Below are 24604 nucleotides of genomic sequence, written 5' to 3'. Positions count from 1 at the left end.
GACAGTGTGTGACTGTGCTTCGTGCAAATTAATTTTTCATAGAGACTAGTTTGCCACACTTGTCCAGCCTGATAAATATTTACTGCTTGAGAGGAAAGCTAAAGGCTCAGAGGCATTTTGTTTGTTTGTTTTCTATCAAGTGATACTTTAAAGACTCAAATCAACTGATCCCTTAACTGTTAGAAGTATTTGTCAGGTTGCTCAGAAATGTTACCTTATTTCAAAGTTGAATATTAAGCTTCTGCAGAAAGACTGACAAATACCAGACATACAAGGAAAGACAGATGGCTATCCTTAAAACTCCCTTTTATTGATTCACCTTAAATATGGCCAGCCTTCTGTTGTCAATCAAAGAGGCGCTAACTGCAGATGTTATAGAACAGTTCAGTAAAAGCCAGACTTAGAACAGTATTTCCTCAGCGTACTGTCCCAGCCTCTAACAAAGTATAACTCAAGGACATCAGACGGAAGCAAAATCTGAACCCCATTTGGAAATGGTTGCCACACTTGTGTCTGTCGCCATCTGAAGTGCCTTAATGTATTCTGCCTGGCTTAGAGCTGATGCTCCAGAACGACACAAATCCCTCATGGCACCTGTGTCGTATCTGTCAGACCCACACAGATGTCAGATGTATTGGGCCATCTCAAGTGGCAGCGACTCTCCACAACCGAGCAACTGATTTGAGTCCTAGTTATATAAGCTCCCAATTTAAGTTCGACACCTATATTTGGTTCGTTGATTTGCTTTCCAGTTTCCATTTATTGCAGTGGGACCTTCGACACCTAACACTCATGTAGATGCCTACGTTGTCTCTCAAAGACCAACAGAAAAAGAATGCAATTGAGACAACTAAATTCAGGTCTCTACAAATTAAAGAATTTGCTTTTTGGTACACAGAGCATCCTGTAGCAAACTGTATCACAGTTTAGCCATAAATGTATGAAAGTGCCTTCTTTTGTTTCAAATCTACCAAGTGAAATGTAATTTTTATGCTGCTAGTTTTTGTATAGGAGAGCGACCGAAGAATTTTTTTCTTAATCCACCTTTTAAATGCCACCCAGTTTTTATAGAAAACCATCAACCCTTCACAATTGGCTTTCATTTTCATTGCCCTAAATAACGCTCATCTTGGTTGTGTTTCACAGTCTGCTTTTATCATCTTCATGATACAGAACAGATACATCAATCTTGTTTCATTTGAAATGCAGAACAGAAACATTATTGCACATGTCTGCCTTTCAGAAGCATAACGTACCAGACTGGAAGGGAACCCCTAAGTTCGGGAGGATATCGTAGGCAACCCTATAACAAATGCTTTCCTCGGAGCTTACTTCACCTCATCTTAAACGCTCCCCACCCCTCACGCATTATACAATGTTGGTTTAACACTTCATTCTGCTGATATCTAGGATTGAGCTTCCAGCTGAAACATACTTAACAGTCCTTTTTCATTTACACTTTTGTTCATCTGCCTTTAGAAATGTGTTTTCACCTAGCAAATCTATATTAGCTTGGTTTAAATAAGAATATGAAGCTTTAAGTTCTAGTTTTGAGCTATTTCAATTCACTGAGCAAGCAAAAATGTCTCAATAAAAAAGACAACTGCCTTTTAAAAATAAAATTAAGTTTCTTGTAATTTAAATATTCTTCACACTAGAAAGAAGGTGGGCAATAAGCAAGACTATTATTAATTGATTCTCTAAACATAATTTTATAGACAGTAAACAGAACCACCTTCTGACACACTCAACTAAAGTGATACTTGAAATTCAAGTAGGAAAAACTCAGTGCTTCATCTAGAAGTGTCTAAACGTGAAACACTAGCACAACATTACATTTGCTAAACAAAAGCATTAAATAAGATGGTCAATGATTTTCTTTTACCATGAAAGATAGCAAACATTAGTACATGCCATAGAGGTTGCTACTCCTATCAAACACTTCAAGAGCAAATAGGCAAGTTCTAAACTTACTGCAATGCAGAGTCTGTGCAGTAATAGCAACCAGACTGTATGCCAAGTCCTTTTACACACTGAAATTCACCTTAAAAAGCATAGCCATAATAAGGGTTATTAGTGCTAACTGTGGTCAAGTGTTGAGACATTAAGTTTAGATACAGGCTGACCTCAGCTGTGTTGAGTTCAACAAATCCCTGAAGACTAATCCGTCATGACTACAACAGTTTTACCAACTTGAGACAAATATCAGAAACAGCATAGAGGTAGAGGCCACGAACATGCAAGATACCACTCTTCAACACCACAGTAATATGTTTACTAAGGCATGCAAAGGTATTTTTAGTATTGAGCAGCACAGAAGGGCAAATATGAAGTGAGCATCATGCTCACGTCGTAAGTTTTTTTCAGGTGTAAAATGTAAAAAGTTTCATCAGCTAAAGATCATATATGTCAAATGCAGGGGGGTAGAATGCATGTCTACAAAGGTTCAAATGAATGCAGAAAATAGCCAAAAATTAAGAAAAATTTAGTATTCAGCTATTTTTAAGCCCTTTGACATTGACCTGAATTTCCTAAGGGCATCTTAGGCTTCTAACCTAAAATAAGTCATTACTAATCTACAGAGACAAAAACTGTTTAGAAACTGTTCCCTCTGAAGAAATCTCAATTAAGTGAGTGCTGGAACAGGTAAGAGGCAAGCGAACAGAACAGTCAAGAGCTTTTCTTGAGAGCATCACCTCAGCCAGATAGTGACAATATTTCATTTAAGACTAAACATGGCTACAAGCCCAAAATAAAAGCCTACAAGCAGTTGTAAAGCAGCATATGAAATTTTAGTATGAAAATGAATGCCTGCCTGCTATTGGAAGACCATTCAATTAATAAACTCTAACAGACTTTAGAGAAAAGACAACCTAAAGGCACATTCTTTGTATGACCAACTGAGTGCTCTTAAGGGTGCACTAACTCCTAATCCAGAGAAACAGAAGTTACAGACGGAAAAGGATTTTATTACCTTCATATTGTGGCTTCACGAGATCCAGCATCTGGCACAAACAGTCTTCAAATGGCAAAGGTTCTATGGCCATGTTATCTAATTTCTGGCACTGCTCTTCATAAAAATACTCCAATTCATACATAGACAAAGCACCATCCCCATCAAGATCCATGCAGCGAAACCAGTATTCAATGCTGAAATCCAGTAATTAACAGCAAAGAACTGTTTACACAAACTTATTACAGAATTTTAAGAAGGTATATTGAGTGTTTTAAAGGCTACGCTCCTTACAGATGCAAAACTAGACTTCAGACTACATTCCATAATGCCACAGGAAGTAATTAAACAACACCTGCTGTGGTAAGAGTTTCTGGTATTTGCTATGCCATACATTACTGCATTTGAAAACACACTTGTTAATTGTGGGTGGGTGAGGGAGGAGATGACAAACACGTACCTTTACATAAAAACTCAAGGGACCAATGAAAAATTGAATTGTGTATCAAAACCCAAGTTCTTTTTTCATATTGAACAAGCCAGTGACATGTCACACAACAGGTTTCTTATCAATATCCTATTGCTAATGCTACCTGTATAGTTTCCCAGACACTGGCATCATGAAACAACTGCAATTTCCTTTATCTACGGCCCTGTCTGTAAGTAGGCCACACAGAGCATATGGAACAATAACAATTAGCCTCTTAAAAGTCATTAAAGTAGACTTTTACAGCAGCAACAATAGGAGACACTGAGAAATATGAATGATGCAACGAACTGGGCCAGCTTTCCACTCATGTTTTTATAGTTTAGCTTCTTCCATCAGAGTTCCAGCTGAGCATCAGTGGTCCCCATTTAAGGACTGGAAAACCAGTAAAGTCAGTCTTTATTTCTGTTAAAACATAAATTCATTCTTACCTAGTTGGTGTCTTCTTGTCCTCTTCAGATATCAAAAACCAGACAAAATCAGCATAGCTAATTTTCCCATCTTTTTGTGCTTTTCTACCTCTTGAAGGCCAATGAGGAAAAAGAGAAAATTTATTTTAAAACACCTAGCTTTTACCAACCAAAATTAAGGATTATTTTCCTTGGTGCTACTAACTGTTTGTTTACTCCTAAACGATGCAGTGTTTGTAAGGTGACTTGTCACAGACTACTTTGATCATTCAGGATAAGGAGCTTGTGTGCTTTGTTCTGTCTCTACTGCAATGGGTAAAGAGGAAAGGAGCAGCTGGAAGAGGAAGGCAGCGCTCTGTCCAGAAGGACTTACAGCTCTCCTTCCTGGGCAGCAATACCACTGCTTAATTGTTAACAGAAGAGGTATCTCAATTCATTTTAAAAAATATTATATACAAATACACCTGCTTTTTAGAATTTCTATTCAGGTAGAAGTGATGAGAACTTAAAACTGTACAGAACTCCACTAGCTGAAAGTGCTGGAATGGAAATACGAAGACAAAAGTGAAATAGAAACATTCAGAAAGTAAGTGTTTGTGGCAAGAATGTAATTGTTTGTTTCTACTCTCATACCAGAGAACACAGTATCCAAATACGTTCTGAAGATACATGGTCAATCTGTCTAGTAAAAAGTCAGGTAGGCAGTTCCTACACATTACATTTAATCCCTAAAATCCATTTTTTGCTGTTTTATCCTCAAGATATCTAGAAAAATATAGTATATGTTTTGTCTTGCCCAAAAAACTCTCATAAAGGAGTAGGCTTTAGACATGCCTGCCAAGTGTCATTTCACTCATTTCAGCTTTTTTTATTTCTGTTTATCAGTCACTTTCTAGCTGCAGATATTATGCTAGCAAAGTGTTTCAAAAATGAGTAAAATGCCATAAATACACAAGAGGAAGTCAATCCCAGTGGGAAAAATGAAGAATGACTGTCAAAAACGTGAATTAACTCAACTGGAGGCATTTTTGTAAAGTTGTTGATGCAATAAGCATTGATTTTACAAGTAGTACTGAAAAGCCCAATTCCTTTTGAAAATTTTATAGGTTTGAGGGATGGAAAAACAACAATGCCAACATTTTTTCCCTTCCTCATTCCCATCCCTGCTAAACCATACAATATCCAATGGCAAGTGTTCATATAGGTAAAGAAAGGAGAAGAAAGAACTTGGACTGAGCCAAAGGTTCCAAGAGCACTCTAGTACTACTAGAGTTTAAACTACAATACTAAATCTTGAAATTCACTGCTCCATTTCAAGGGGAAGGCATTTTTTCTGGGAATATCACACAATTTAACAAGCAGATATTAAATTGGATTTAGATCAGCATACAAAATAAGTACCTTGTTACTGCTCCTGAGAAGATCCGCTCTATCATCCTATTTGAAATTGCTGTGAAAAAAGGTTTAAAATAGTGTCAATTATATACAAGTTATTTTTGCTTTCTATTGTCTAGTTGAAGAGTTTACTGGAACCCTCATATATACACATCGGTGAGAAAGATCAAGTGTAGTGCTCAGTAATCCCTTGAGTCCTCTTGGAGAGGATCACTTAACAGTGTCTCCAAAGCAAAGCTAGAACCAACCAGCTTTGAATTCAGACTCGATACAGGAATAAAAGTAATAAAATTGGTTGATTAATAAGACAGCATTTACCAGTTCTTTGACAAGTAAATCATGTTTTCAAGTGCCATTACATTTTATATGACCTTGGTTTTGGCAAAGAGCCAAAACAGAGTTGGCACATTCACACATAATGAGCATACCTAATTGATTCTGACATGGGTCTATTTCTGACATGGTTCTGATCCATGCTTCTATTTTGAAACCATTTCAGGGATTTTCAACACGTCTTAACTGAGCACTACCTCTGTAAAGGATATTCAATTTATCCTGAAGAATTTGTGGACGGTACTCAAAGCGGCACACGATACTATTCTCACAGAAGAATTACTTCTCATTATTCTAGCTCTGAAACATTTTTTCAGCATTGTAGAAACATTGATAGTGAAAGCAGGTGGTTAACCATTTAAATAGTTCATCTGTTTTATGTACTTATGGTTATGCTATCACCGTATTATTCTAGTAAGGACACTAGTCCCTACTTAATATTTATCCCCAGAACTGCAGGATAGACAGTTTGTTTCAGATGTACGTGCTACTGCTGCTGCTGATCTACTTTTGAAACACTGAAGTTGTTCAACCTTCTCAACAACGACTACATACTTTAATATTTTCTTACTACACATAAGTGTTTGATCTTGCCTAATTTTAGACCTGTGACAGTACAAAAGGAAGGGATTGATGAAACCAGATTATCTAATTTTGACATGCAAAAAATAGTTTAAGACTAAAGTTGGGTTATCATATCCATTTTATGCTCTTATTTAGTCTAGTTCTCATTAAGCAGCAGCTGTTAAGCTTTAACTAATATTCCACGGTTTAAAGGATGCGAAACTAAATTGCAAGTGGCATCGTATCAGTTCTGCTTCCTTTCTATAGTGTACTAATGCAGCAGAGCAACCACTCAAATGAAAGAAGCTTTCCTTCCTCAGTGTCCTAAAGTGTAGTCAGACTTCAGAAGGCAAGTTTTCAGAAGCAATCAGAATTGTGTTTATTCTTTTTAATGTGGAATAATATTCCATAATTACTTTGTGCTTAAGTAAGCTTTCCAGTCCTGAAGGGAATACTTTTAAGATGACAATGGACACAAAGCATCCAAAACCACCCAACAGTTCCAAACAAGATACAAGAATATTTGAAATAGGTACAAGTGTGCAAGACTACAGAATCACAGTCATTGTATATTGTGAATGCAGAAAATGTAAAGCTGCTAAATAGTATTAAAACAAAATCTACTGTAGCTGAGTTAACAAAACTTTAAAATAAGCAAAGTACCTGAATGTATGTTTGCCTTTCTTTTCTACTCTTTCCATACCTTGCCATAAGAGCCATGCTACTGGAATAATATCAGTAAAATGGATTGTTTCCAAGATAACCACCCAAAACAGCCAAATGCAGCCATTTATAATATACCAAGACTTAAATGATTTTTTTCTTTTTAGATGAAGCCTACACACTTACAAAACTTATTTCCTCCTCTAATTCTTTGCCAAGATCAGAATTCAAATTCAGAATTTTCTTCAAATTTGGTAGTGCTAGACACAAAGCAGCGTCACAGATTACTTGTCCTGCTTTATTTCACTGAGTCAGCAGGATCAGCTATAGCAACAGACTCATGAACACTGGCCTTGGCAGTTAACCACTTCCTTGGGTGAAAGTTTACAGGTCATTTAATACATGTAAACAAAAGGTGCGTCATTTGTCATACCATGATCATTATGTCGAGCTAAATCCTTCCGATCAATATAGAGGTCATGGTCTGTATCCAGCTCCCAAAATTTGCAATAGATAACATAAAAATGTTCATATGAGAAGTACTCTGTCAGCTGGTTAATATCAGCTTCCTCTTCCAATAATGCCACATTCTATTATCAGAAGGATAAATAGAACATATTAAAGAATTTGTAAGACACTTGTTGAATGACCTGAGTTCTCATAACCAAGTTAATATCTAACGCTATTTCAGTGGAACAATTTTTATCTTCAGAGAGAGTGCACACCATGCAGCATGACAGCAAAGACTGAACACACAAAGTAGAAAACTAATGTGTCCATAGAAGAATGATGAGATCATCCAGACTTCTACAGCTCTAGATAAAAGATGACATTTAAACATATTCTAGTGTATGAGAATTAATGCAATTGAGCCTTCACTAGTTTTTGGAAAAGGAAGAAATGCTACTTATGTTACTCCCTCAAGCATTTAGTTAATGCAGTTTTTAAACTTGTAGAAACATCTGTCTTGCAAAATTTTAGATATTATGTACCTGCAAAAAATTGCTTTTCCTGAGCTCGTTACAAGTTATTTTCCCAGACCAGGACCTATTTACTGTATAAAATATTCTCTGTATAACCTGCAAAAAACAGAAAATGGAAAGGTGATCTTAGGTGTGCTAACTAAATACCCTCCCAAACACTTATCAAAGATAAGTCTTAGCTCAGCTGCCTTACAGAACTCCATCTTTCCCCTATTTCTATTCTTCTCGTTACTTAGCAGGTTGATGCTTCTCTTATATGTCATATTACCAAACCATTTCTAAATCTATATCTAAACTCATCTTCATAAGTCTTATTTCAATGCTGCAGCACCCATACCTCACACAGCAAAGTTGCCGAATACTTGTATGGTATCCAGAATATGTCTATTGGCAATTTCACAGCCTCCCAGTCTTCCACATCTACAGGATATCATCTAATAAACCTATTAATATATCCTATTACTTCAGATTTAAAGACCTATATTTACTATAAGAATATTTTACTTCATAAATGAAGTTACAGAAATAGAACTGGGACTGTTTAAGAATCAGAGTACAGGGGGGGATGTTACTACTTCTGAAGTCCGCAAATACAACAAATCAACATTTGACAGAAATACTTCCTGCTGGTGCAGAGAGAATACATTTTTCCCCATTTAATTTTATTCTATTTAAAGTTACTTGAAAAAAACCAAACTGTTAGTAGTATTAAAAAACACTATGCAAGAAAGATGACTAGTTCTTGTGCCATGACTGATATTGGAACCAGAAACAAATCCGTTCAGCTGAGTATCCAACACTTTTGTTTAAATCAGTTTTACACATACATTATTTTGGTAAACTCACCCATTCAGCATAATTTGCTTAGTTTTAGTTTACAAACATAAGACTTTAAAATACGTTTTTTTCTGTTTCTTAACTGAATTCAGTATTCCCCTCAATTATTTTGACTTAAGTCAACCAGATATACATTTCAAGTCAGTCATTCACCACTAACAAAAGCAGACAAAAAAATCTAAACATATTACAAACTATAACTGCTTAATTGGAGATTGATTATACCTGCTAATTAGCAAGACCAAATATTGCGTGTAGCGTTTCATTTGCAACACAGTAGTTACTAGCTAAAAGAACCATCTCTTCAGGAATCCTTTTCCCCCAAATAAAACGTCTTCCAAACTAAAGACTATTACTTAAGTTTTTATCACTTCAGACTAATTGCAGTAAATCAATAGTTTAAACAAACCAATCATTTCTAAATTACAAATAAAAGAGTAATTTATTCATAAAATTTTAAAACAAAGCTTAAACTGTAGCATGCAGCAAGCTCTGCAGCTCTTACTTTGAACAAGAACAGCTGGTTCAATAAATCCAGAAAGGAGAATAGACTAGCCTACTTCTGAAACTTAATTAGCTCAATTCTAATTGTGAGTTTAGGGAAGGCCCATTTTTGGCTTATACTACAAAGCAATTTTTTCTAAAAAGGTTTTGCCTTAGCCTTGTAACTTAATCCATCTGCATGTCATTATCTCATCTGTTATACATTTAACTGGTCTAAAAATAAAACCAAAATTGAATGTTTGCTAAAGACAACTGGGAACAGACTTAAAAAACTGTTTTCTAAAGTGAACCGAAGCAGAGCATAAGCAAATTGTCAGAGAATTGCCTTCTTCAGTATGCTGCACAGTGGTTTGTCAGAAGGGAGAGGAAATGGTGCAATACAAAGATTACAGTTTCAAGAATTCATAGTTCAGATATATACATAACATACTTGCAGATTAAATGTTGTATTCTCATTTGTCAGGGCAAACGTTTTTAATATATTTCAGCTTTATCTTGGACATACGTACCTAACCTTACCACTAGACTGACCAACCAACCTATACTACAGCCTAGCAGACAGAACTGATTGCTTCCACGGTTGAACACACTTACATCTCTTTAGTGAAGCAAGTGTCTTGTATGTAATGTATGTATGCATACACATATATATACGTATGCATATACAAACAAACACAGCAGAAGAATGGACCATTTAATCTGTAACTGGAAGTCAGCATGAACAGATGTTCAATCTTAACCGTAGTGCTTACAAAATCCTTTAGATAAAGCTTAGATAAAGCTACATCTTTAGATAAAGATGTAGCAAGGTAAACCTAATTGAATACAGGTATGAAATGCCTTATTTCATCTTAGAGAAAACGATCTATAATTATTAGTAATACCTTGTAGGACAGAATTTTAGAAGACTGTATTGGGCAACAGTTACTCCTAGCTAAAATATGACAAGTAAGGGCAGAGAGTCCTCCTGCCATTTCTTGATCTGCAGAACAGTATTCCAAATATTGTTGCTATATTCATAGCAATACTAGTTTACTTTTGGGTTTTTTGATTAAACACCAATTTCTGTTGAAGACTACACTACATTTGGTTAGTGAAGTACCGGCAGTGCTAATTTATTCAATATTGCTAGACTCAGGCCTACTCAAATAAGCTGTTCCTCCACAGAAAAGTAACTGGAAATGGCAGGACATTTTCCCTCCTACAGTCCTTCAGGACAGGCTGCAAGCTTTCACAATTTTAAGCAGAGCAGGCTTTGATACAACCCAGAATCCATTAAGAAAGAAAACTACTCACGGGCAGAACACTTCCTTCAGTCGCATCTGACAAGAAAGTTCTGGGAGCTCATGTAATCATTCTAACAAAAAGCAAAACCTAATGCAGCAGGACATATAGAGACTGCTAGCCTATCAAATAAGAAGGACATGAGGAACCAAAACCAAACGCTTTCAGAAAAGCTTCCACAGTTTTGGTCTGGGTCCAACTATAGGCTGGATAAAAGATGATCAACTCTGCATGTTTTTTGTTGGAGAATATTCATTAAGATATTTTTCACATGCACAAAGAAAGTGAACTGAATGTCATTTTGAAGAATTTTAATCTTTTGAGACTTCAGTGGAATCGGCTGTCTAGGCTACAGTCGAGAAAATTTGATGTCATTGATTTTTCCCTTGGGTACAGAAAGAATACTTCAGTCACATAACCCTAGGAAGAGAGAAACGGAACTTTTCATGTATGAAACCTGCTTAGAAGGAAAAATACCCAGAGAGGAAAGTGGCAGCAGCTTCAATATTACCATTATTTTACTTAATACTGAACATAATCACGTTACTATAGATCTTTTGTCCAAAATTCCATTTAATTAAACCCAGAGTAAGGTCAAGATTCTAATGAGTACAGTCTATAGCCACCATCAAGTGTTTAAGATAATGGTCTGCTCTTCGTTTAATGTTCATTAACTTATACTACACTATTACAATTCGGTGTTTCTCTTATTAGTATTAAGTCCAGCAATTTCTTCTAAATGTTAAGAAAAACTATGATGCTTAAGAAATCGAGTCTTTCTTCACAAGATTTCTAGTTATGTAGAAACGAAGACTGACAGCATACTCAACTCTTCTCAAGGGACCAAGATGCTCATACATATTGACTAATCTTAATCATTTTGATTTTCCTACTTAGTTAACAAAAAATAGCTTTCCAAATAAAAAATATCGCTTACTGTGGTAATGTACCGAGAATGAAATTCAGATGCTTCTTTTAAAAATGATAGGCCAGGATGACTATTCACCACATCCTACAAAAAAAGGAATAACAATATCCCAAACAGTATTCATTAGTGACTATATAAAACTATTAGCACAGAATAGCACATCTGCTTCCTTAACCAAAACAGTTCAAGTTAACTACCACAATCATTAATGATAACTTAATTTAGAACATGCTTCATGTAAATAACACTGCTAACTTTTTAGTAGCTTGTAATTCTGTGGCTGACTACGATTCAGTAAAAGCCAATTTAGGTTTTATTCATTCATTAGTAAAGGTGGTGGTTGCTGCTCTTTGAGAGAAACTGTATTAGGTCTTGAATTCATACGCCACTTTTCCTCTGCCCGCAAAAAGGCCTCCTTGACTTAAATAACTTCAACTGCTTTTCTAAACCATAAGGATTCTGATACATGTGCTATTCCTGCAAGCAATTTTAAATCCATGCATCTTACTGTAGCTCTTAAAAAAGACCTCACCTTTTATAAAACGATTAACTGTAAAATAAGTCACTCCCTAGCATCTCAGTGGACCATATACGAAGTGAGTTACACTAAATATTACCAATAAGCTTTAATGGAGACCATGAAAAAGTATGTTTAGCTCAAAAAAAAAAAATCAGGGCTTTGCCAGCTCATCATTTTGTTGTGTTTCCAGAACTAGTTTCAGTTGCAATTTACTTGTAAAAAAGGAATGAAGTCTTCTTGCACCAAGTAGTTGCATCCAGGGTTCATTAGAAGATGAACAAACTTTGCAGCATCATCATAGCAGGTCTGAAGTATTCTGAAATGTAAATATTTCCATTTAATACTCTACACAGATAATTGCTCATGCTACCTTGTACGGGCGTCCTAGAGCAAGGCCTATGAAACTGCAACCACAAACATTTAATTCAAAAAGCTAATTACAAATGTCAAAGTACACTCCAAGTGAACTTATCAAAGCAGTACTGTCTCATACATTTATGTTAAAGGAGGTGGGTACACCGTGTTATTGGTTAGATGAAAGGACATTTTTCAGTTAGAACTGGAAGGAGAACTAGAAAGAAGAAAAAGCATTTTGTCCAGAACTGGCATCTACAAGTTAGGGCCATGGTTTTCACTTTTCCCATAAACAGCCAGTCATTTAGCAAACACTTTAAAAATCTATAAACACTATAAATAAAGGATTTGTTTGTTTATGTTAAAGTGGTGATTTACTTCCATTTTCCCAGGTACAAGTTTGCTGTCAATGGTTGATTATGGGAAAGTGTTTTATTCCCCTTTACAAATTGGATCTCATTCAGAGCTTAAAATATCACATTTCAATTAAAAAAATGCAGTACTTGTAAAAAAAGTAATCTACTTACTTCCGCCACATTGCAACAAATTTATGAACTGACACGTATCCTGTTCGTTCACCTCCAGCACAATAAAACAAAGGACCTTTCCAGTAAAGTGGGCATTCACAAGCCTAGAATTAAATTATACATCAAGTCAGTTCACTGATTGCTTATCTGAGGGTTACTCCCTCATTTATAAATCTTTCAAAAATTAAATTTTACAAGTGTTAAGAAGAAAACATTAAGGCGCAGATTTTTTTAAATGGTTTCTGAAACCAACTGCACCTTCCAAAATAATTAATTTTACACAATCGCTTTCGGATGAAATCCAAAAGTGGAAAGCAAAACACAGGGCAACTTGCAGCATTCTTAATAGATGAATGCAGTCACATGCCTGCTCTGTCCAGGCTCCAAGCAGCTGAACAGAGCCCATGCTAATAAGCTCCGCTAAAGGGCTGGATAGCTTTAAGCTGAGCTCAAGACAGCACAAACAGTTACACAACTTCTCAACTGGAGCAAGTTTACATTTGTCTGGCTCAGAGGATGGCCCAACTCATCTGCATCCTTGCATATGCACGCACAGCTTCTATACAATTTTAAGTAGTAGGCTAGCCTGCCCTGAGCAGCAGTATCTCACTTCAGATTGCCCAACAGTTACACCTTCACAACTTCAATGCTCCCACATAAACCTACAGTGCTGCTTCTGTGTCTGCTCCAAGCTTCCTCAGTCTTAACAGCTAAGTACCTATCTCTCACCTAAAACTGACTACGACTTGGAGTAGTCAGACATGACGGCACCTCTGAGAATCTCATGTGGATCTCAGGTAAGATTGTGAATACTGCAAGATGTATAAGGTCACTGGAGCAAAAAGGACAGTTACTTCTCACGCAATAGTTTAACCAGTACTCTAAAAAAGAAGTGAGGTTGACAAATTCTGTCCTCAGACTGAGCAGCTTTTCCCTATGCTTCAGGAGGGTGCCTTTCATCACTGAGTTGTAGGTGACTGGACCCTTCCACCTTTCTTGCTGAGAGGGAAGGGTCTCTTCCGTCTCTCCCTACTTCTACGTGGAAAGGCGCTGCTGGAAGGCAGGAATCTTATCATTCAGCTAAACGCTTCTGGTGAGGCAAACAAGGAGTTTCTGAACCCCCAGCCCTGCTCTTGTGAAAAGTCTTTGTTTCTATTTTCTAGACCCTGGACTTTAAATGTGAAGTGACAGGAACAGGGATGAGAACCTGAGACTCATTACCAAGACCATGACTTGCAGTGATATTTCAAGTGTGGATTCAATATAACAAGATGGAAATTTAAGTTTGATTTAACTAGTTTATTGTCCATTACACAGAAGTTAAAAAATATTTGCTGCTTTCTAAGCTCAGTATTTTGTCACTCTACCATAACTCTAAATTACCACTTCAGTAATAACTAGAGGGCTATAACCTCAAGTTACCATACCATTCTGTCTTTCAGTGTCTTTACAATGGAGGTTCATGACACTGCCAAATGAGAAAAAACAGTGTGGATGCCTGAAAACAAAATGCATATTAACAGTGCTTTTGCCTTAAGTCTGTTGGTTAATACAGAACGCAGAACAACACACAATGTGCCCTTCGGTATTTCGTTGTTTATACCACTAAAAAAATAGTTCAAGTTTTGTTTAAACATTTGTTTCTTTCTGTAAGCAAAATGTAGGGCCATTTGAAACATAGTTAACACAAAGATTTCGACACATAACTGTGCTATCAACAACTTTGAATATGATGTCTTACTCATACTACCTTGTAGGAGATGAAAACACGTAATCTCAGAAAACAAAGCACACAGAACTCATGTTTCCTTTCCATAGGCGTCCAGTACTAAAAGCAGACAGCCAGCAAGTTCTCACCTTTGCAACCTTCCCCATGTCTTCTAACGTCGCCCTCTCATTTGGAAACTCTGAGAAAGTTCTCTCGATTTTGGCAATCACCGCATCTATATTCACTTTTTCCTTAGGACATCCTCGAGGAAAATAGAAAGTTGGAATGTTTTGACTAAGTGATGGTGGCAAAGTTTCTTCCTTCTTTGTCTGAACCTAAATAGATAAATACGAATTTGACAGTCAGGTACAGTGAAATCACGTATAATAGTCACGCTCAGATGACTTGATTCTCTTGGTGTTATATGTTACAACACACCTTCAAAAAGATTTCTGATGATAGGCTGAATAAGCTATTTAAGAATGAGAGCACATTGGAAAAATTCATGAGTATTCCCAAAAAACTGTCATTTAGAAAGATTTCTAGGATGTTAAAAATTTATTAAAAACAACTTCAGTCTTCAACATATCAAGTTTCAAGATTAATGCACTAGACAGCTTCTTAGAGACATCTGAAATAACTCAGGTTATATTATCAGTTTCAGAAGAAAAAACTTCAACTTCTAGCTTAACAGACAGGTCATGAAAGAATTTGCTTCAAACTTTTGAAATAAGCATGACAACTCTGTTACATTACACCAACCTGTTTAATTTAGTTAGTGAAGATGGTTTGGGGTTTTTTTTGATCCTAAAAAATGCTTGATTTTATAAAGGTAGTAAATGATTCCTGCAAAGGGATTTTTTTCAGTAAACTATATACAATTATGGCATAAGAGCTTAGAAATCTGTTTCTCAAGAATTTGTGATATACCATATTGCTAAAAAAAAAATAGATGACCAGTAACAAAAGAAATTATTTATTTAAATGCATTTAGCTCCAGTAAAGAAGAATTTACCTTGTACTTAGTTTCCAAAAGAAAGTCTAATAAGGCAGAGAAACAAAGATAACATGCAAACTAACAATAGAGTTACGTGGCAAATCAAAATTAGCAATTAAACATGAAGTCTTTCATCCCAAGGCCATTGTTCCAATGTAAAAACAATGGTTAATGCTATAAGGTGGCTCATCCTAGTGTTAAATATGTTCAAAATCCTGAATTCCATCGCTCATTTCCAACCAGAACTGGGGGACCCCCCCCCCCCAACCCCCCCAAAAAACCACAAAAACTCCAATCCTCATTTTACTCCTTATCACCTTAGTTAGTATTACGTCTCCTCTCTCTCTTCACCTTCCCAAGGGCCAGGGATTCTCCTCTTCTCTCAGCCTGAATCCCATCTGACAACCGAAAGGCTCCTTGTACAACTGAGGCTGCTCTGCTGTATGCGCTCTAACGAAGGAACGCGTGATACTAAAAGGGCTGAGAAAGCTCCACTGCTTTTATAGTTTTAGCTAGTTACTTCTGTAGTTGCACGTATTGTATAGCTGATGAAGAGAGTCAGTTCTGTTATTTCAGGGCAATTAAAATGCACTAATTGTGCAAGATTAAGCTGTTCAAAAATGAACTATAACTTTAGCCAGGGAATTTCTTCATTAACAAGAACTGCTAGAAGTCTGCTAACACTGAATCTTTGAATTGAAAATCTGCAGCAACAGTCCGTTATTCTTTTTACACAACTATTCCATTTCAATGGTCAATTTAACATTTAGAAAGTGATCTACATTTTCTTATGGCTTTAAGTTAAAACTCTTAATACTGGTACCAGTAAGCAAAACTGACTGGTTTGGTAAGTGAAGATTTTCACTGTAACTTGCCAAGAAATAGCACAAAAAAATAACATGCTTGGAGGTAAGGATAACGGCTGTATAAGCTTGTAAAGAACTCACAGAAGCAGATGTGTGCTGCAGTGTCAGGACTGAATGGCACATTAACCTTTGCAGTAAGTATATGTAAAGTCCAGAATCTGTAATTGTATTGTAAAGTTGCCACTGAAGTTTAAGTTTTATGTAAAAGATGGGATGTGAGGATTCCTTGAAAATTCCTTGTTTGTAATAATGTAAACAAACTTACGCAAGATTTATCTATAAGAGAATTCAAGAAAACCTTTAATACATAACTAGTTTCATTCCTGACATACACAACCATAAGGACTGTCCACAGTTATCCAACACTTATTTGCCTTGACTTTTACAAAGGAGGAAGTGGAAATTTACATCCCAATGGGGTCACTGTTCAAAGGGAAAATTTCCCATTTTATTTTGCAACTCTCCAGATACTTTTCCAGCTGTTGCCAGTGAATGGAAAATAAAACCATTATTATAATTACAATATAGTAATAGGTTAGTAAATACCAGAGAACATGGATACACCTCACTCCAAAGAGAGAAGTTCAGTCTTCTAGCTAGCCAGTCTTAGATCTACCAACTGATGAGTTGCACTCGGCTGTTAACTTGGTTCTAAGCAAAAATGAAGGCAGCGGGGATTTTAAAATGAGATGCCCTTTTCCCTCTCTCAACTGAAAGAAAGAGCTGATGCTATGATGGAGTCATTCAACGACAAGACGTATTTCTGAAATAAAAAGGAAGGGGGTGCTTGTTCCCAGATATTTTAAGACTGTATACTCAGTCAAGTTTAGATCTACATCTGCACATAGAGACTACCACCCAGAAGTACTGAACCCCACAAAGGAGTTGAATATGTGGATTCAAATGCAAGTGAGTGAAACCTCACTTAAAAAGGACTTGCTGGAAAAGGAAACAAGGTAAATATGTTTATGAATGTAGTATTTTTTAGACAGCTTACTGATTAAGACACAAGCTAATTGAACTGATTTGATATTTGCATTGTTTTGACACGACTACAGAAAAAGATAACTTCATTCAGAAACGCTGATGCTTTCTAGTATCTGACAGACATCAACATTTGTTATGCCTGTTTCTCTGACAAAAACATTTAAAACATATTTACAGAGTTAGTGTTCAGCTCTTGCTGTATTATTTGACATGAATTTCTATAAGGATGTCCATATTAGAAAAAAGTCAATGGAATACATACAACAGGGTCAAGACAATAGGACCCCAAAAAATTCTACCTCAAATTTACGGCCAACTTCACATTAAGTCTTTACTAAGAAGTGGTACACCACAGTCCCAAACAAAAAATGGCATTAAGTACTGAAAATACTATAAAGAGAGTTTTACCTATGAAATAAGTAAAAGTTTGGTTCAAATCCTTAGTATTTTTAACTAGGGAATTAAAAAAAAGGAACGTTGCAATACTTTTCAAATGTGCAATGCATAAGTTAATCTAGTTCTTCAATAGACTGGGTCTTCTATTCCTATATATCCCACTGGGTCTTCTATTCCTATATATCCCACTGGGTCTTCTATTCCTATATATCCCACTGTATGTTAATGTTACCTGGGTAAAACAAAGTGCATAATAAGCTAAGAGGATCTGCTGCAGAGGTATGCTATTCAGCCTTTTAAACCCTAATACCCCTGCAACCACCCATGTACAACGCTTATAAACCATCCAACAACAAAAGCAGATACTGCATCAAGTTCCCTGATACACAATAGAGAATGGAAGTCAACACGGAGACCCAAAGGGCAATAGGATGGTAGTGATGAGACCCAAATGCTGTTTAGCACATGAACTTGAAAATTCTAAGCTTATGCTACGCCATTTTTTTTTAAATGAAAAGTCTCTCCTTTATTAAACTCAGTAAGTTCTTACAGAATACAAGGTGTCCTACAGTCTATCAAAGATAAATGGTAATTGTGAAGGTAAGAAAATGTTATCAGTAAGCAAGCTCAAAAGGAATACCTGACCAGCCTTCCTGTCTCTCTGTACAGCCATCAGTCCAAAGCTGACCAATAAAGTCTCAGGAATATTTCTGCTTTAACTTACTATCTATTTGATTGTGCTGTGAAATTCACCATTTCCCTCTGGATAAGCAAGTGACATGATCAGTAGTTTTATGGAATTTAAATCTTGAAAACACCAGGTAAAAGATTTATGCTACTGTTGTCTAGAAAAGGGTTCAGTCTCATTTGGAAGGAAAAGGCATTAATTTAGAAAAATCTGTTCCAACACCTCAAATATTTCGACATTTTAAAACGCCTTCAAAAATCTGCTTCAGGATAGGTAAAGTAAGCTTACTACCAGAACCTCCCTCAGGACAAGCCCAGAGAAACATCTCTTCTGTAACACCAGCTCTCTTGACCTTGTGGTAGATATTCAGATTTCCAATTATTTAAGTTAAAGAAGTGATGTTTTCTCCTTGTTCTCTGTATGCTCTTCATTAGCTTCTTTCTAGCCAAACTAAAAAGACAGATTTATTATTGCAAGTGTTCACTGACTGTACCATTCAGCTTGATATGCTTAACAGTATTTTTTCCTCTGTGAAAGATGATCCTTTGACAACTTAAAGCTTTCAAAATTTGTTTTTTTTTCCCAAAAAACTTTTCTCAAATCTAGCTATTGCCCTGAAAAATAGCTTGAAAACACTAATTTAATCTGAGAGCTTAATAATGAAGTTTCACAGCACGGCATAAGGCAAGCTACACCACAGTACACCTGCATCTTCCCACACTCCCGCATACAGAGTTTACTGACCCGTGTGTCAGTACTACCGATAGTGAAGCAGTATGGTGAATTGCCTCAGGTCACCAAGACAGCTAAAAAGCAAAGTTAAAAAAACCCCATTTGTCCTCATCCAATCTCACACAGTTGTTTCCACTTACAAGAAACATGGTTCTGATGCTAACATAAGGAAGATTAGAGGAATACTGAGGCACTATTGTTTGAAATAGGCTTAAAACCATGCTAAGATTGTGATTCACCTTGCCTAACTTAGTCAGAAAGTTAAGACATATGTGAATGACCAAGCTCAGAGAGACACCTACAGAGAATGAACCCTATGTGTCAGGGTATGTATGCACAAGTCTTTACTCCGGCAACAAACATTTTAGTCCCAGTTGCTTCTTCCTACCCTGGGCTTCAGTTTGCTATCCTTCAGTCACCGTGCGGCAGCTGGTTTTGGATGTGCTATAGAGACTAATTTTATCATACATGCTCCTCTCTCCCTTCCACAGTAAGAGATAAACATCTATTAATTTTAACCCTGATGCAGTTTTACACTAGTTTACTCTTGCTGTTAGCCTTAACTCAGATCAGTTCTCTGATCCAGTTTGGTCTGTAGTCACTTAAATTTTGTGCTACAATGAGGGGAAGGAAATAGAAAAATTAAAGTTCTAGCCATACACCATTAGAAGAAAAAAAGCACTTCAAACTACACTGTTTCTGATTTTATACATACTGGTCACCTGAATTAACACAAGGGAGCAGGGTTCAGCAACCCTCCCAAGGCAGTCTGTGTTCCAATTAGCAATTCCATGTTCACCTTTAAATTCCGACCAGACAAACGTGTTGGGAGTCTCCTGCCTGCGCACCAGGTTGTGCGCTCATCTCAGTTTTACACAGACTGACTGCTATCATTCTCATCTCATTTATGCATGTTCTTGGCAGTTTACTCTCAAGCCTGTTTATGTTCCAACCTCAATGATTCTATGATTCTATGTACAAAAGTCTATAGTCATTTGGTCTTATGATTCAATGCAAATGATAATGCTCAATGCTAAACCAACTTTACTCTAGAGATGGAGCCATACACCACTCTGTTCCATTTTGGCAGAATTAAAGTGCCTTGAGTTTCTGGGATTGACATGTTCTAGCAAGTAGCAATTCCTAAGAGAGATCCAGTGAGGTTTAGAGCAGTCAGGAGTCCAGGATCCTTCTTCACGTTACAACAGTAAAAATGAAGTCTAAGGAAGACCCTAGACTTGCACTACAACTTGCAGAAGTACTCAGAGGAATATGATGGAGTTAGAACTAGAGTTCCATGGCTTAAAAATATATTCAATTTCTTATTTGCTATAAGCAAATAAAAACAGCTCTAAGGATGGAAACGTTTTGTATATTTGGTTTAACTATATGTCAAGCTCATTGTGTTCCAAAGTTCATAGCGCAGACAACGTTACTGTAAGTTGAGATAAAGCAAATGGCAAATCTAACTATCTGTTCCCTCTTCTGTCCACTGACAACCTGAGTCAGGCAAATCCCTTCCTGGTTTGGCAACTAGCAGCCAAACTACAAATAAAAAGCTCAGAAGAGTTAGTTGATTTGTGTGGTTTTTGTTTTTTTTAATCACTCAGTATCAAATTCTACTGTACTAATGAGTTACTGCACTAAAGGTAATGTGGTCCATGTTGAGAGCAAACATCAACTTCAATAGCAAAATATCAATCCTTCTAGAGTATCCCTAGCTACCAAGTGGCAGGGATAAGAATCCACATTCATTTTCAATTTAATGTTGGAAAATTCAGCTTAATAACAAACTAGAATTCAGGTCTATTTCATCACTGAAATACTGTTCGTATGGTAACCTCTGATTTTGAGGTAAAAAAGAGATTTTGTTAGTTATTTGCTACCTGAAGCTAATTTCTCCTCTTATTTTAAGTCTCAAGACAGCAGAGTAAGAAGTAGTTCAGCTAGTTACTCTTAATTGCACAACACCTAGGGAAAGAAGCACCCCACCCAGTTTGAGTGAAATTGCTGTGGTGAGGGCCATCACTAGATAGTCTTGAAAGTCTTACAAAAGCTTAAAGAATTCTTTCAAAAATTTTTGATAGTGGCACAGTCAGTAACTCTTTTCCCCTTTAATTTAACAAAGCCATATTTAAACAGCCAAAATGAGCCTCAGGAGAAAACCACTGAAGCCTCAGTATTTCAGCAGAGCATGCAAACTCTGGACCATCGACATAAACCTATTTGGGATAGTGTGTTGATTCTCACGTAGGAAGAGACGGTAGGTAGTGGCATCCAGGAAAAGCTTCCACCCAAAACTATGAAATACGTTCCATACACACCATCTTGCGTATTAAAATTAAAACCACATTCAACTAAAAGCATGTGTAAATGGTCACCACAGACAAGTCATATTACATGCACACATACAAAAGTAGCATGCAATAAGCAAGCAAACATTGGAAAACTTTCAAATGGCCAGAAACTGATTTTCACTAGTTCAGTGAAGACTGAACTCCCCATCTGAGATAAATTAGCATCACTTTTCTGCATGATACCTAACCATTACAGTACGCACTTCCCAATCTCCTCACTTTCAGTAATAGATATGCTGCACTAAGAGATCTCTTACCCAAGTTCTACAACTCTGATTTCATAAATACCAGGATTCTCCTGATTTGCAGTTTGGTATAGCTGACACAGATAAATCATGCAGTCCTGTTGGGAACTGGAGGACGCTATTGCAAATGCATTATTGCTGTAGAAACAGCTCCAAACATGGCTGCATGTGTTTGGGTTTTTGTACAGTCACATAGAGCTTCAGCATCAAAAAAGTTCCAGTTACGCAGTTAGAAAGAGTTTAATGATTTATTCAGAAATGCTCGGGGGTGGAGATGGAATGGAAAAAGGAAGAAGTAGTTACCTCCCCCCCAAAAGCCATGAGCACAAGAGACCTTTGCATATTACATGCATGTCCATCAGTAACTTGCTTTATTTACTGACAAAAAATTTTACCAAAGGCTTTAGAGGTAGGATCCTTTAACAGTTTTCTGTGGCTGACCAATGAAAATACTCTGTGTCTCCTCCACATGCCCTGCTAATTTACAAAAGGAAAAAGATACAGATTACAAAATGGAAAAAAACCAAGATTCTTCAGAAAAATCTACCCTGTGAAAGGCAACTTCCACACTTTGAGGTAAGACAGAAGTGGTGCAAAAATATTAGCCACTGGCTGTGAGTTGTCAAACAGCCTCCATTTTATGAATTATGTCAAATCAAGTGTCCCAGCCACTAATATATCCAGTTTGTCATATAGTTGTAGCTTTCTCGGAAAATACCCCAATCGTAGGCTAAATCAGTACTCCTATTCTTTACCAGTATATTCTGTAACCCCAACTGTTTTCAGGAGACAAGCTGGTAAGATCCTCCTAGTACATGATCATTTTGATTGTACACAGCCAACGGACCACACTGGGACTCACTACCTGCAAAGGAGTCATGACTGACTAAACATCATTTAAATGGGGGAAAAACTGACAGTTACACCTGAGGCAATTCTAATATTTGTCTACAGAAAACAGCCCTTGTCAGGACAGGCCATCAGTTCAACATCAAAAGTAACAAACAGGGCTAAGACAGACATCCACTTAATTCTTAAACTCTGCAATAGCTTCTCATCCTTCCATGTTTACAACAAAACAAGTTTCAATCACTCAATGCAATTGAGCTTAGGAAAAATCCACTCAAACAAGAAAAGTATCACCAAGCTCAGCCTTGTTACTGAGCTGCAGAGTCATGGAGCAAGTATTCTGTCAACTTCTTGTCTGGCGATGCCCCAACAAATTCTGATTTGGACAATTGTGAAAACAATCTCATATCCCTCTTACCCTGTAAAAGTTGAAGGATATTTTATACAAAGATGTGCCAAACTGTTTCAGGCTTTCTAGCATACAAAGTACTACCGTCAACAGCCATAGAACATCTACTATTAGTAGCATTAGTGATTACGAAGGTATGGGAAGTATGTTAAAATGGAGAAAAGGCTAGTGAAACTTTTATTCCAAGGGAAAAATAAATAAATCAGAACCATTCAATGTCTGAATTGTTGGGTTAAAAAAACAGCTGCAGAGGGAACTGACATCTAGACTCTTAAATCATACATGCAAGTAAAGTAAGCTGTAACATAAACTTGCACCACATTAGCTTTTCTACAGAAACAGTACACATTTGCATAAATTTATTACCAGCCACGAGCAGGTAAAGAAGCTGCTACCACAGGGCAGCCAATACATTTTGAGCTCAAACCAGGAGTCTCCATTGCAGAAGTGGTAAAAAACTACGTTTGCTTACAGCTTCCTTTAAGAGGCTAGAGCTTAAGAACTGGCAAACCATTAGCAATGGATCATTTATGGAAAACCTCTCATCTTAACTAGCCAGTCTCAGCAGGCAGCTTAGATATTTTCATTCTATCTTAAATGTTGGCATCTGACCCAGAAAACTGGCATTTTATCAGCAAACTAGCATCAAGTGTAACTATTAGCTACAGTCGGAATGAGATTTCTATCCCCACCGCCCCCGCAAACACTTGAGTTTTGTTCTTTAAAAAAAAGCGTTTGTGTGCCTGATGTAAAACTATTATGTAAAAATGGATTATCAGGTCCTCCCTCTGTGGTGTTAAAAGGTCTCCAAAATATGTTAAATTCGAAAATTGATGCCAATAGGAAAGCTGGCCTGCCAGAGACCTCTAAACGTTACACAACCTACTTCTGTGACTATAGTTGTAAAACCTACTTCTGTGACTATAGTTGTAAAACCAACTGCCTCACTTAAACTTTTTAAAATTCATTTTACCTCAGAAATGGGAATGTTATCTTCATGACTGGAAGAATCAGTGCACTACAGCACAGCCACACAACCAGCCCAGCACACCTTAGCACCTAGAGGGTCTATATTCATTGCTGTCTTGAATGTGCCACAAGCGTGTATGAAGCATTTCGGTAACAGAGCAGTGCAAAAGTGATCAAAAGGCACTAATGTCTAAACTTACTTCACTCAGAAGGAAAGGCAATCTTGTGAGGCACTGCAGAAGTTGAAGAAACAGTTCTCATACAGCTGACATAAATAGCATGCGTAAGCAGCATTTAGTATCATTAACAGGTGGTCATAGAACTAGTAGTTCTCCATTTCCACACTGAGGTGTGACGCATACAACTACAGGAATCACCAAGTAGTAACAGCAGATAAAGGCATGATGCATTAAAAGTATCAGAAAATATGCCAGCACTCAGTTCTGGCACTGACATTTAGAGGATTAATCCAAGATAGATTTAGACCGGATTTCCCCCCCCCCCCTTTTTTTTTTTTAAATCATCACATTCAGCACAAATTTGTTTGACTTTTAAAAAGTCTAGTTTTAAAGTTAGAACTCAACTGTTCTACAAGGTGATGTGGCCTCTAGCAAAAAATACCTGTTTTCCTAGTTTAGCTAACACTGAGTTACATGGGT

General features: G+C 36.8%; 1 protein-coding gene across 2 annotated transcripts in view; it reads right to left on the bottom strand.

The window, feature by feature from the left end:
• The window catches only part of PPP2R3B (protein phosphatase 2 regulatory subunit B''beta), a 51277-nt gene that overhangs the window by 6458 nt on the left and 20215 nt on the right, over window positions 1-24604 (bottom strand). For both annotated transcript variants that reach the window (XM_076358607.1, XM_076358618.1), the window contains 9 exons: window positions 14600-14785; window positions 12743-12846; window positions 12075-12177; window positions 11351-11425; window positions 7798-7884; window positions 7239-7395; window positions 5252-5300; window positions 3872-3961; window positions 2975-3150 (listed from right to left, as the gene is read on the bottom strand). In XM_076358607.1, the coding sequence (XP_076214722.1) occupies window positions 2975-3150; window positions 3872-3961; window positions 5252-5300; window positions 7239-7395; window positions 7798-7884; window positions 11351-11425; window positions 12075-12177; window positions 12743-12846; window positions 14600-14785 (1027 nt within the window). The remainder of the gene's footprint in view (window positions 1-2974; window positions 3151-3871; window positions 3962-5251; window positions 5301-7238; window positions 7396-7797; window positions 7885-11350; window positions 11426-12074; window positions 12178-12742; window positions 12847-14599; window positions 14786-24604) is intronic.

This window comes from Aptenodytes patagonicus, chromosome 1 (genome assembly GCF_965638725.1).
Source record: "Aptenodytes patagonicus chromosome 1, bAptPat1.pri.cur, whole genome shotgun sequence".
Classification (NCBI taxonomy): domain Eukaryota; kingdom Metazoa; phylum Chordata; class Aves; order Sphenisciformes; family Spheniscidae; genus Aptenodytes; species Aptenodytes patagonicus.
The sequence above is the reverse complement of the archived record's forward strand: the minus strand, read 5'-3'. Positions and strand labels throughout refer to the sequence as shown.